Here is a 15,000-nt window from a genome sequence, read left to right as displayed (position 1 = left end):
AGTTTCTGGGTATGATATCCCCAGATGATAAATGTCTTTGATGACGTCATATCCGGTTTTTTGTAAAAGTTGAGGCGGCACTGTCACACCCTCATTTTTCAATCAAATTGATTGAAATTTTGGCAAAGCAATCTTCGACAAAGGCCGGACTTAGGTATTGCATTTCAGTTGGAGGCTTAAAATTTAATTAATGATTTTGGTCATTAAAAATGTGAAAATTGTAATTAAAATAATTTTTTTATAAAACGATCTAAAATTACGTTTATTGTATTCTTCATCATTTTCTGATTCCAAAAACATATAAATATGTTATATTTGGATTAAAAACAAGCTCTGAAAAGTACAAATATAAAAATTATGATTAAAATTAAATTTCCGAAATTGATTTGAAAACAATTTCATCTTAGTCCATTCCTGATTCCAAAAACATATAGATATGATATGTTTGGATTAAAAACACGTTCAGAGAGTTAAAAAGAATAGAGATATAGAAAAGCGGGCTATCCTCCTCAGCGCAACCGCTACCGCGCTTTTCTGTATTGTTAATTTCACTGCCTTTGCCACGAGCGGGTGGACAGACGATGCTACGATTGTACGGTCTTGCGGAAAAAGTGCTTTGCGTTCAGTTTCATTCTGTGAGTTCGACTCAGCTTGACTAAATGTTGTATTTTCGCCTTACGCGACTTGCTTTGTTGTTGTTGTCGTTTCGACGCAGAAGTGAGCGTCCCCTCAGACAGGCAAACTGAAGATGAGGAAGGTCTAAACACAGGCAAAATGGTTGCAATCGTCGTTGTCGCAGTCGTTGTGGTTGTCATTGCTGTTATCCTCATCGTCATCGTTGTTGTACGTCGAAGAAATGGCGCCAAGAGAAATCAAAGGTGATTCAAATTGCTTGACCAATAGAAGGAGAACAATACGTAAACAAGGAAAGGAAAGGAAGAATTGAAAGGAAAAATAAAGAAAAAACGAGAGTATAAAAAAGCACAACATTACGTATACAAAAAAGTATCAAAACAAAGTCTGTGGGATACTGCAATGACTTCAACACCATTACACACTTGCAAAACGAGAGTCAGAATAACACAGGTATGGACGCCACGCAAGCTTTGCACCCCATGATTGCACTACTCTGGGCTTCAAGTGTAATAGACGTTCGGAATTAACTCAGTCAGGATTGCCAAGCGTTATCGAAGAATTGCGCCCCGTTTTAGGGTGACAAACAATAACACTTGGCCGACTAGTTAAACAAGAAGGGCAAAGCCCATACGACTCACATGCTTGACCTTGACCTTTACATGACCTAGACCTTCAGGGTCAAGGTCAAATAACTAAACCTAGCAATAACATCATACACTAAGAACTGCTTTACACATTTTTCCTACCAAAATACATGTGACCTTGACCCAAGGTCAAGGTCATCCAAGGTCATGCAACACAAAGATGTTAATTCAAGACATAGGAAGTACAATGGTGCTTATTGGCTCTTTCTACCATGAAATATGGTCACTTTTAGTGGTTCACTACCTTATTTTGGTCACATTTCATAAGGGTCAAAGTGACCTTGACCTTGATCATATGTGACCAAATGTGTCCCATGATGAAAGCATAACATGTGCCGCACATAATTTTTAAGTTTGAAACAGTTATCTTCCATAGTTCAGGGTCAAGGTCACTTTAAAATATGTATACAATCCAACTTTGAAGAGCTCCTGTGACCTTGACCTTGAAGCAAAATAAACCAAACTGGTATCAAAAGATGGGGCTTACTTTGCCCTATATATCATATATAGGTGAGGTATTGAATCTCAAAAACTTTAGAGAAAATGTGTAAAATGTGAAAAATAGCTGTTTTTTAGACAACATTTATGGCCCCTGCGACCTTGACCTTAAAGCAAGGTCAAGATGCTAAGTATGTTTTTTGGGGCCTTGTCATCATACACCATCTTGCCAAATTTGGTACTGATAGACTGAATAGTGTCCAAGAAATATCCAACGTTAAAGTTTTCCGGACGGCCGGACGGACGTCCGGACGGGGGGGATGGACGGACGGACGACTCGGGTGAGTACATAGACTCACTTTTGCTTCGCATGTGAGTCAAAAATCACGATCAAGCGAATAACTGATTGCGATGTGTATATTGTACACTGTCCGCTCGATATGATGCCTTTTTCTTTCGAAAATCTAAACATCGGAGCCACGAATCCCTGGCGTTGGCCTGCAGTGATTGCTAAGCACACGTGTTTTCCAAACGTCCGTGACCTCAAACAAGACACGTTGTCGCCTATCACTCAGGGCAAGCAATCATTGCAACAAATCGTGAACTCCGATGTGTATATTTTCAAAAGTTATGGAGTCATATCGAGTGGACATTGAATAGCATACACATCAGAGTCAGCTATTCGCTGCAATCGTGGTTTTAACTGGTAGACCACGTGTTAGTGTGTGTCTCCCTAAAGCGGGGCGCAACTCTTCCGCAAGTTATTTCCGGATTACGTCAATTGGAAAATGTGCTATCATCGGCATTTTTACGTGACGCCAAATTGTCCCGTATTTTGTTGAAGATGTACCCTCTCGAGTGATGTCGGCTTGGAATTCGAGTAATGTTATGTAAATGTTATTTTCACAGAGCACCTGGGCTGGGCAGTGGGGCATCCCAAGCTGTGACCAACGCCGGTTACAGACCAGGTAAGGAACAGTTTTGACGATAAAGTACACTACTACAATGCATAACAATGAATAATACAATACAACACAATAGATATAAATACATACCATACAATACAATCACGTACACAACAGTGCAATTAAATCAATTATTAGAAGACATGATACTATGCAAATCAAATTCAACAACTCCTACTTAATTAGAGTGGCTGTAGCATACTGGTAACATTAAACACAATGGAAATCACTGGTTGTAATAGCTTCCGTATCAAACTTTATAACAAAACGTCTACATTTTTTGCACACACGCTTATGAATGAACAAATATATGTATTTCACTTCTGATTACATCACGCATTCTACATCGTCTTGATTGCAGAGCAAGCTAACCCCGCAAGATCGCCAAAAGCAACGGACATGCACTTGACACCAGTAAACCTACGTGGTGGATTGACCAATCAGAACAACGCAGACATCCCGGACGATTCACTGACCACTCAAACCAACCAGTACGAACCCATTTCGCACGGAACCGACGAGAGCAGGCCATATGAAACACTGACCAATCAGAGAAACATTTATGAAGCACCGACCAATGACAACAGAGATGACAAACCCTACGACACATTGTTTGCTTGCACTAGAATTACTGATGGCTATGAACTGCCCGTGGCGAAGACCGCTCTCGGCAAGCCTCGTAAGCAAAACGATGCAAATCACGCTTACAACAATTAGTCAGCAATGACAGATATTGGTAACTAAACGGCGCCTTATTTTTCAAATATTTGCAGATTATTCAAGGATTTGCCTGGGTTTGTTTTCTCTGTCATTGTAGTCTGCTTATGTTTAGTACTTTACTTTTTGCGTACACGAAAATGCAAGATGTTTTGTTGAGGTAGGAGACAGAGTCTCTTAACTCGTAAAGGGTACGGATTAGTCCAGCCTCGATCTTCATTAAAATTTTGGTAAAATGACGCCCTTTTCAGGCATGGTTTATGCATTCTTCTGAGTTTTGCAAAGCACACCGAGCTCCAGTTTAAGTCATGTCATATCAAAGTGTCTATGAAATTATAACCTGTACTGTCATTGGTTGCTTGTATGGCATATCATTACTTTTACCCCTGGGGAGATTATCACTTGCATATTTTTATGAACTGTCTCAAACGTGTGTAAACTACTTAGACTAGTTATGCAATGATTCAATTTAGGCGTTACTTGACTGTATGGATTATAATGTACGTCACATTGCCGCAAATTGCTGCTGCCTTGATCAGTATTATTAAGCTTTGCGAAGATTTGTTTCTTCTCACAACGTTGTATTGCATGATCAAATACGCTTAGTAAATATGATAGCACTACTGTTTTGCTGCCACTATTGTCACATCCTGTAGGCCTACTGTGTATTACAGTCTAAAGATATTACACATATTGAGCCATTTTGGAAAGTTGTGTTACGAATTGGACCTTAACACTTCGAGGGACATTTTCTGTACTGTAATTTAGAAACGCTTGCATGTATTTGCTCAAAACTGCTCCAAAACTATCCTGAATAATCCAGTGAATATCAATCACAGAGTGGATTTTCTTCTTTCACTCTCCTGTGTCATGAGTCCCGACTTCCGTTCCTCGACATATTTTATTTAGTCCTGGTCGCACGAATTTTTCAAACTATATTAAAACTGTAGGATCTAAGAAGTCAAAACTAAAATATAACAAACTCATGCACATTCCGTGCCATGTGGGACTAAACACGGGGTATCGACTGTTATATAATGGTACCATCACTTGAGGAAATGTCTGATGCCCAATGAACATAGGACAGTTCTAATCGTCAGACTTGATGGTCATGACCATGACCACGACCACGACCACCACAACCACGACCACCACGACGACGATGATGACGACGACGACGACGACGACGTCGACGATGATGATGATGATGATGCATGATGATGATGATGATGATGATGACGATGACGATGACGATGATGATGATGATGATGATGATGATTATGCTTAGGAAAAACCTATCCCACCAGATAGCAAGCGGGTAGCAACGGAAATATACATGACATATTGCATGCATTGTGACAATATAAAAGCAAAAGTGAAAGTAGCTATAAACAAGACAAATAGCGGTTGTCTTCGGGCGTTCCGGCATTTGCACAATTATTGGTTATCTACGTAGCTTGTATTATAGGGCTATCTGTGAGCCACTGGTTTAAGGTGCACTGTTTTGCTATTTATATTTCTGTACTTTTACCATGCTGATTCTCTCTGTTCGTTTAGTGTGTAAATATACACCTATTGTAAGGCTTCCTCTTTTGAGATCTAATGTTTAACATGTCTAAGTCTTAAAATTACTGGGGTCCTGATTTGGCCTATTATGGTCCGCTGGACCCGAAAAGCAACAGCTAACTTAAAATTACTGGATCTGTCAAGTCCAGGTGCATGGAGCCCCTAGGGCTTGCAGTCATGCCTCAGGCAGCTATTCGTTTGAAATCATACCAAGGTTCACTGTCTTTCATGCAATGAGTCAAAAACTACAATTTGTTTACGAATTAATGTCTGACTGCCACTCGGCAGGCTAAAGTCGCCCTCGACCAGGTTCACATCAGGTCCCGCATTTGAACTGATTACGTCAAAAGCCTACATGGAAGTCTATTAGTGTCGGCAAGAGGAAGAAGTATTTATGTGTTGGGTACTTTACCTCCAGACATTGTGTGTGAGTATACGTAAGACAATTTTAAAAGATGGTATGTGGGTTCATGTTGGCACACCACATACAGCCTTTAGCCCAAGAACGGGTTCACGGGAAATGGTAATTATTTACTTGTTTGCGGGAGATGCGAACTGGCAAACCGCATACAGTTTTGTTTGGCTGTCACCACTAAAGGTATGTGAAGGATCTGTAAGACAGTTGACCACGGGGGATAACCGGCTATACAGTGGTAAGCTGGTGAACAGTGGTAAACACTCGATTCGGCCTGCATTTTCCCGTTTTACCACAAAGTTGTTGATTTTTGTCTGGATTAAAGTAGAGCTACTGCATCTGCGATGACTAACTTTGTTTCGAAATGCATAATATGTTGAAGAAGGATTTGCGTTTTCCCGTATTTGAATGTTAAAACCAGAAATCGTGGTGACGAAGCACCGGAAATGGCTGCTCGGTGGGTTTCAAATGTAGAAATGCGCTTGTTTTTACAAAAACTGCTCGTATTCAGCTTTGGTACGGGAGTCTTAGTGACAAAGGAGTCATACTTGATGCAAAGGAGTGCTAATGTCGGGTTGGAATCATTCGTTAGAGCGTGCATGCGAGAGGCGGTCAAATATGCGAAATGATCGTACACCGGGTTGAAGACTGTCGCGAATGGGGCAGCAGACGCATAATCCGGTTTGATGCAAAATGTATGTAAACTAGACATTCGAACACTCTCTCTCTCACTTCGTCTTTCTCTCTTCCTCTCTCTCTCTCTCTGTCTCTCTCTCTCCCTCCTTCTCTCTCTCTGTCTCTCTCTCTCTCTCTCTTTCTCCCTCTCTCTCTCTCTCTCTCTCTCTCTCTCTCTCTCTCTCTCTCTCTCTCTCTCAGCAGTCTCGCTCTGTTCTGTCACTGAATAGTCGTCGGTTGCTAACCCCACCTCCACCCCCCACCCCAGACTAACCTTCAATACAATGTTGAATAGGAGTGGCTGTCATCTGTTAGCCAGTCAGCAACTTGAATACTTTGAGGGGGAAAGGAGACACACGGTTAGGAGGTAGTCGTCCTTAGCGGATTATGACTTTATTCAGGCAACGAAGTCATTCGGCGCTCAGTGTTTTCTGGGTACAAAAAACTGTCACAAGTGTGTCTCCTTAGGACTGGGTGGCCGAGTGGTAACGCACTTGCGCTCGGAAGCGAGAGGTTGCGAGTTCGACCCTGGGTCAGGGCGTTAGCAATTTTCTCCCCCCTTTCCTAACCTAGGTGGTGGGTTCAAGTGCTAGTCTTTCGGATGAGACGAAAAACCAAGGTCCCTTCGTCTACACTACATTGGGGTGTGCACGTTAAAGATCCCACGATTGACAAAAGGATCTTTCCTGGCAAAATTGTATTGGCATAGATAAAAATTTCCACCAAAATACCCGTGTGACTTGGAATAATAGGCCGTGAAAAGTAGGATATGCGCCGAAATAGCTGCGATCTGCTGGCCGATGTGAATGCGTGATGTATTGTGTAAAAAGAATTCCATCTCACACGGCATAAATAAATCCCTGCGCCTTGAATATGTGCGCGATATAAATTGCATAAAAAAAATTATAAAAAAAATCCCTGCGCTTAGAACTGTACCCACGGAATACGCGCGATAAAAGCCTCATACTGATTGATTGATTGACAAGTTATTCCTGAGAAAAAGTTATTCCCAATAATTCCGCAGAAAAATATGTAAGCATTATTTGTTGGAAAAACTGTTTTGCTGCGGAAAAAACGATGCTTCTGCGGATGATGACATTATTCAAAAATGCTGCAGGTAAACCGGTTTTTTCTACATCATTACTGTTTTTCCGCAGAAAAGCTGAAAAACGGATAATACGCTAAGGACAATGACATCCTCACGGTGTGCCTCCTTTCCCTCTCAAAGTAGTTTTTCCGCAACATAATGTTTACATGTTTTTATGCAGCATTATTGGGAATACCTTTTTCTTACAAATAACCTGTAATAGTTTTTTTACCCAGAAAAACTAACGATCTTGTAAAGTAGCGTTTGTATCCGCCCCCCCCCTCCCCCCCCCCTCGGGGATATAATAGCTTGCTCAACAGTGGCCCAATCAGAAGCGAGAATAATTTTTTAAGCAAATCGAAAACGAAGTGAACTACTGCGTCCGTCTATGCAAATTTGATAATGCTGCGGACAGGTAAGTGTGTTACCAGCGTAATTTTGCAACTTTGAACTTTCGACAACGAAATCATTCGGCGCTGTTTTCTCGGTAATTTTGGACGAGTCCATCTCTCAACAAATGGAGAACTCATGTCATAATGAGAAGGACAAAACGCCGCGGAAACAGAGACTACCTATCCTTTTCGGATAATGATTTCATTCAGTTATTCTGCGGAAAACAGAAATACTGCAGAAAAACGTTTTTTTCTGCAGCATTTCTGAATAATGTCATCATCCGCCGAAGCCTCTTTTTTTCGCAGGAAAACATTTCAGTGCAGTAAAATTTAAATAAAGAATGCTGCGGTAAAACGGTGCTGTTGTTTTACTTCAGAAAAGACTTCTAACATTTTTTCCGCAGCATTTTGTATTAGCTCATTATAATATTGGATCACATGAGTTCCCCCTATGTTGAGAGATGGACTCGTCCAAAATTACCCGGAAAACACTGAGCGCCGAATGACTTCGTTGTCTGAATAAAGTCATCCGCTAAGGACCGTGTGTTTCCTTTCCCCCTCAAGGTATTGTTCTATGCTGGCTGGCTAACGGATAGCCACTCCAATTCAACATTATATTGAAGGTAAGTCGGGGGAGGGGGGATTTTAGCAACCTACGACTATTCAGTTACGAAACAGAGAGAGACTGCTAAGAGAAAGAGAGAGAGAGAGAGAGAGAGAGAGAGAGAGAGAGAGAGAGAGAGAGAGAGAGAGACTGAAGAGAGAGAGAGTGGAGGGAGGGAGAGAGAGAGAGAGAGAGAGAGTCGAGGGAGGGAGAGAGAGAGAGAGAGAGACACAGAGGGAGAGGGAGAGAGAGACAGAGAGAGAGAGAAAGAGGAAGTGAGAGAGAGAGAGTGTTCGAATGTCTAGTTTAACAGAAAATTATGCATCAAACCGGATTATGCGTCTGCTGCCCCATTCCCGACGGTCTTCAACCCGGTGTACGATCATCTCGCATATTTGACCGCCTCTTGCTTGCACGCTCTAACGGATGATTCCAACCCGACAATAGCACTTCTTTGCATCAAGTATGACTCCTTTGTCACTAAGACTCCCGTACCGAAGCTGAATACAAGCTGTATTTGTAAAAACAAGCGCATTTCTACATTTGAAACCCACCGAGCAGCCATTTCCGGTGCTTCGTCACCACGATTTCTGGTTTTAACATTCAAATACGGGAAAACACAAATCTTTCTTCAACATATTATGCATTTCGAAACAAAGTTAGTCATCGCAGATGCAGTAGCTCACCTTTAATCCAGACAAAAATCAACAACTTTGTGGTAAAACGGGAAAATGCAGGCCGAATCGAGTGTTTACCACTGTTCACCAGCTTACCACTGTATAGCCGGTTATCCCCCGTGGTTGACGGTCATAAACATGACTCTTTCTTACCTCTTATTTTGTTGTTGTTCCATCTATCGCATCCATTTATGTTCAAGTATGCTGGTTTTTACATTTAGTCAAGTTTTGACTAAATGTTTTAACATACAGGGGGGGACTAGACGAGGGTCGTGGTGTGTGTGTGTGTGTGTGTGTGTGTGTGTGTGTGTGTGTGTGTGTGTGTGTGTGTGTGTGTGTGTGTGTGTGTGTGTGTAAAGCGATTCAGAGTAAACTACTGGACCGATCTTTATGACATTTTTCATGAGAGTTCCTGGATATGATATCCCCAGACCTGTTTTTCTGTTTTTATATTTAGTCAAGTTTTGACTAAATATATTAACGTAGAGGGGGGAATCGAGACGAGGGTGTGGTGTATGTGTGTGTGTCTGTGCGTGTGTGTGTGTGTGTGTGTGTGTGTGTGTGTGTGTGTGTGTGTGTAGAGCGATGCAGACTAAACTACTGGACCGATCTTTATGAAATTTTACATGAGAGTTCCTGGGATTGATATCCCCGAACATTTTTTTCATTTTTTTGATAAATGTCTTTGATGACGTCATATCCGGCTTTTCGTGAAAGTTGAGGCGGCACTGTCACGCCCTCATTTTTCAACCAAATTGGTTGAAATGTTGGTCAAGTAATCTTCGACGAAGCCCGGACTTCGGTATTGCATTTCAGCTTGGTGGCTTAAAAATTAATTAATGACTTTGGTCATTAAAAATCGGAAAATTGTAAAAAAAAATAAAAATTTATAAAACGATCCAAATTTACGTTTATCTTATTCTCCATCATTTTCTGATTCCAAAAACATATAAATATGTTATATTTGGATTAAAAACAAGCTCTGAAAATTAAATATATAAAAATTATTATCAAAATTGAATTGTCGAAATCAATTTAAAAACACTTTCATCTTATTCCTTGTCGGTTCCTGATTCCAAAAACATATAGATATGATATGTTTGGATTAAAAACACGCTCAGAAAGTTAAAACAAAGAGAGGTACAGAAAAGCGTGCTATCCTTCTTAGTGCAACTACTACCCCGCTCTTCTTGTCAATTTCACTGCCTTTGCCATGAGCGGTGGACTGACGATGCTACGAGTATACGGTCTTGCTGAAAAATGGCATTGCGTTCAGTTTCATTCTGTGAGTTCGACAGCTACTTGACTAAATGTTGTATTTTCGCCTTACGCGACTTGTTTGATAAATGTCTTTGATGACGTCATATCCGGCTTTTTGTAAAAGTTGAGGCGGCACTGTCACACCCTCATTTTTCAATCAAATTGATTGAAATTTTGGTAAAGCAATCTTCGACGAAGGCTGGACTTTGGTATTGCATTTCAGCTTGAAGGCTTAAAAATTAATTGATGACTTTGGTCATTAAAAATCTGAAAATTGTACTTAAAATTATTGTTTTTATAAAACGATCCAAAATTACGTTTATCGTATTTTTCATTATTATTTGATTCCAAAAACATATAAATATGTTATATTCAGATTAAAAACAAGCTCTGAAAATCAAAAATATAAAAATTATGATTAAAATTAAATTTCCAAAATCGATTTAAAAACAATTTCATCTTATTCCTTGTCGGTTTCTGATTCCAAAAACATATACGTTCAGAGAGTTAACAAGAATACAGATATAGAAAAGCGTGCTATCGTCCTCAGCGCAACCGCTACCGCGCTTATCTGGATTGTTAATTTCACTGCCTTTGCCACGAGCGGTGGACAGACGATGCTACGAGTGTACGGTCTTGCGGAAAAAAATGCAATGCGTTCAGTTTCATTTTGTGAGTTCGACAGCTTGACTAAATGTTGTTATTTTGCCTTACGCAACTTGTTAACACTTTGCTTGACAGTGTTCAAATTCATGCACTGATTTCATGTTCATAATTGTGCCGTCCCATACAACTTTATGTTGTATGTCGACAGTAACTTTCAGAATGCCACTCATTTCTTCAGAGTTTTGAAATACCGGAGCTTAATTTTTGTACATATGATGATCATGACACTAAATGTCCTTCTTGTTTTGTTTTCTTCTTCTCATGACTGCTTTATTTATTGTTGTATCGTTAGTTTTATTACGTCCTAGTTAAAAAGTTATTCGCTATATCCATCAACTACATTTGAAGATTTGTTAAAGAGTAGGCCGACAACACGACAGGATATAAGGTCGATGCTGAATCGGTGTCGGATGACCCCAAGGGTTCTCAAAACAAAAAAACTACAATAGACACATACAATAATCAACAATCCATCAACGACCTTTCAAAACGTTTAATTTGTGTATTGCATATTTTGTGTATGATAACTTCCTTAATTGAAATGTGTTTTTGTGTAGTTGTAATGTCCTTATTTCTGATATGAAATTGAATGCTTCAGCATCTATGTAGTACGTACAGTGTGTTTCAAATTCTGACAAAAGGAATATTTCTGTCATTGTTAGTTTGCGTTGAATTTAAATGCCAATTTGTTAAGTGAAGTTTAGGAAATTGCGTACAATCTCATGAGCAAGCGCAAGTACATCGAGGAGTCTTACATGCGCTGGAAGGGTAATCTGAGTAAAGTTTAGGAAGCTCTTGAGTAGACGGATGTGTGAAGCTACATTTACTTTGATTTTGTTTTGTTATTTATTTGATTTTGTTTTGGGAGTATTTTGATTTTGTTTTGTGATTAAGTACATGTTGTGTTTGTGCTTAATTCAATTTTTGTATTCGACGGATTTGCAGGTTTTAGTTGTTCAACTTGTTGTGTGTGCTTTGTTTAGTTGTTAAGCATAATTTGCTCCGTTTTTGTTTCATCGTGGCATACTGTATGTAAACGGCATGTACTGTATACATTTAACTTGCTCTTTAATTACAAGAAAAGGTAAGGTTCTTTTTGTTTTAAAGGAGAAACATGTGGAAGCTATGCTAATAAAGCGATACACATACACACATGTACTTCATTACTATATGCAATCACTTGTACTGTTGGCAACAATGGAGAAGAACATAAATGTTCTGCTTACATTTTTGATGTCATAGTCTTCACATTCAACATTTGTTTCCTGTTACCTATATAAAACAAAGGCCGTTACCCTGGAAAAACAATTGCAACGCCTACCAGCAGGAAAACAAACTATTTGAGTTACTTGTTTTTCTGCGTGCTTGTGCTTGCGTACGTACTGGTTATGAGCAGGTTGCTTGTTATTTTGCACAGTGCGGACAAACTCGTCAAGAAACGTGTGTATGTGTGTGTGTGTGTGTGTGTGTGTGTGTGTGTGTGTGTGTGTATGTGTGTGTGTGCATGCATGTGATCCACTCATCTACAGCAAACTCAAACAAGGAGGGTTGGGAATCCCTCTAAGTTAAAGGCACAGTCCTTTCCGTCAAAACAGCTCACCATCTCATATGAGACCAGTCTTCACGTGGCATAAGGACATAAGATCTGATGAAAAAAGGGACGCAAGTGCTCTAACATACTGACTGCTTCTTGTCTGGAGAGATACATTTTTTTATGAATACATTTCACGGAAAGTTACAAGTGTTCATTAAGAAATTAACTCTTCAAAAAGACTAAAAAAAATAAAATAAAAAATAGAAATAAATAAATAACAAAATAAAAATAAAAATATATAATTTATATATATTTTTGTTTTGTTTTGGGGGGGGGGGGGGGGATTTTATTTAATAAACTGATTGACTGTTTAATATTTTATATAACATAGATATATATCTATATATATATATATACGACTTGTGTCTGTGTGTGTGTCTGTGTGTGTGTCTGTGTGTGTGTCTGTGTGTGAGTTCGCGATGCACGGCCAAAGTTCTCGATGGATCTGCTTCAAATTTGGTGGGCATATTCAGGTAGACCCGGGACAGGACACAACCTGGTCGATATTTCAACACGTGCTCTCAGCGCGCAGCGCTGAACCGATTTTGGTTCCACCTCAGCTACCCGGGCCCCCATACCGACACACCAAAGCCGCTACACCACATCACAACGCCAAAGTTCTCGGTGGATCTTTTTCAAATTTGGACACCGTATTCAGCTACACCCCGGACACAATATCATCGATGAGATATTTCAACACGTGCTCTCAGCGCGCAGCGCTGAACCGATTTTGGTTTTTGTGTTCATTTCACCATTATAAGTAACTCTTCCTTATCTTCTCCAGTGTTTTGCGTTTATCTCCCTTCCTTCGTGTGGCTTTCCCGTTTGTAAGTTACTATTTTTAGAATGTCACTGCGCTGTCCACTGCGCTGTCCACAACGCTTCCCTTGCACCCATAAGTTGTTCTTACTGTCAAAGTGAAAAGGTCGAATCAATTTATAGCCACGCGAAAAATACACTCTCACCTATCTCTATATATATATATAGATATAGATATACATATATATATATATATATATATACGGCTTCTCTGTGTGTGTGTGTGTTTGTGTGTGTGTGTGGGCAAAAACCTGTGTATTGTAGAGTTCTGTTTGTGATGTGGTCTAGCGGCTTTTGTCTGTCTGTATGTTTTGGCATTTGAGAAGCCACAGCAGATAATATAGGGCTAAGAAATAAGCTCTAAAATTCTCAATCCCGTTTGACAGGACTTCGCCTTCAAAGGTGATTGTGGTGAACCGCCACGCTGTCTGTCTGTCTCGCGCCGTTCACACCAAATTCCCGTTTCTGAGTTACTATTTTTAGAATGTCACTGCGCTGTCCAGAACGCTTCCCTTGCACCCGTAAGTTGTTCTTACTGTCAAAGTGAAAAGGTCGAATCAATTTATAGCCACGCGAAAAATACACTCTCACCTATCTCTATATATTTATAGATATAGATATACATATATATATGTAACTTATATATATCTGCTGACTTTCAATTGTTTCTTTCACAATTTCTGATGTTTTATAATGTGGTCACCGTGAAAGTTGCATCGCCTTTAAAGCGATCCAATTGAATAAAGCAGAAAACTTCTTCTTTACCAAGTCCTGTGTTGAACAGCAGTGAAAAGTTGACCGCTTTTCCTGTTTAACCTTTTCAAAATTAGATCTAACTTGTTCGCGTATCCATTTCTGGATCTGCAGGCTGGTACAGAGTTACCTCCCTTTAGGCTTTTTCAAATTTCCCTTGTTTTAACCTAATTTCTTGGTTAAAACTTGTCTAAATTTCTAAATTCTTTCTTAATAAATATCAATTCTACACTTTGGCCTTAAATCAAAGTGTTTCCCTTCACAGATATCCTCTTGGGGTTGTCAGATGAGGGTAGTCTCCCATGCCAACAGAAGCTACCATTCAGAGAATGGTTTGCTTCTTAGTTGGATACCATGGGTTGACAACTCTCGCCATCAGTACCACCTGACCACTGATGAGACACAATAGTGTCGAAACACGTGTCTGGTCTAGGTACAAATACAATGGTCCTCCTCAGGACTAGATTACCTTGCGATACGTCCCCCACTTATTAAGGGACTTTGCTCTGTAAATCTCGGTCCCCCTTGAGGAGGATCTGATGCTCCCAATAGGCTGTCTGTGAAGGGATACTTATTTCTCTCTCTATCTCTGCTAAGAGATTTTAACAAATCTCGGAAGAAAGTCTCTGCTGACTTTCAATTGTTTCTTTCACAATTTCTGATGTTTTATATATATATATATATATATATATATATATATATATATATATATATATATATATATACGGCTTCTCTGTGTGTGTGTTTGTGTGTGTGTGTGTGGGAAAAAACCTGTGGATTGTATAGTTCTGTTTGTGATGGGGTCTAGCGGCTTTTGTCTGTCTGTATGTTCTGGCATTTGAGAAGCCACAACAGATAATATAGGGCTAAGAAATAAGCTCTAAAATTCTCAATCCCGTTTGACAGGACTTCGCCTGCAAAGGTGATTGTGATGAACCGCCACGCTGTCTGTCTCTGTCTCGCGATTCACCCCGGCGAAGCCGGGTATTCCTCTAGTACTAAATATACTATATAATGAGCTGTTATTGATATTATAAGATCGTAAAATAAAGCATATCCGTTTGTAAGCCCTAATATCTCATTGAAAAAAAG

The 15,000-nt window shown here is 39.8% G+C and overlaps 2 protein-coding genes across 3 annotated transcripts in view; both read left to right on the top strand.

Annotated features, from left to right (window-relative positions):
• LOC138971306 (uncharacterized) overlaps nt 1-5,597 on the top strand; it is a 13,527-nt gene extending 7,930 nt beyond the window's left edge. Inside the window, exons 3-5 of one of the 2 annotated variants that reach the window (XM_070344024.1) lie at nt 719-878; nt 2,628-2,686; nt 3,045-5,597. In XM_070344024.1, the coding sequence (XP_070200125.1) occupies nt 719-878; nt 2,628-2,686; nt 3,045-3,400 (575 nt within the window). In that variant the 3' untranslated portion in view covers nt 3,401-5,597. Of the gene's footprint in view, nt 1-715; nt 879-2,627; nt 2,687-3,044 lie in introns of both variants that reach the window. The other variant, XM_070344023.1, reaches the window with a different exon arrangement.
• LOC138971309 (uncharacterized) overlaps nt 1-15,000 on the top strand; it is a 77,273-nt gene that overhangs the window by 19,139 nt on the left and 43,134 nt on the right. The gene's annotated exons all lie outside the window — the stretch shown is intronic.

The sequence above is a fragment of the Littorina saxatilis genome, linkage group LG7 (genome assembly GCF_037325665.1).
Source record: "Littorina saxatilis isolate snail1 linkage group LG7, US_GU_Lsax_2.0, whole genome shotgun sequence".
Classification (NCBI taxonomy): Eukaryota; Metazoa; Mollusca; class Gastropoda; order Littorinimorpha; family Littorinidae; genus Littorina; species Littorina saxatilis.
This window is presented reverse-complemented; position numbering and strand designations above follow the sequence as displayed.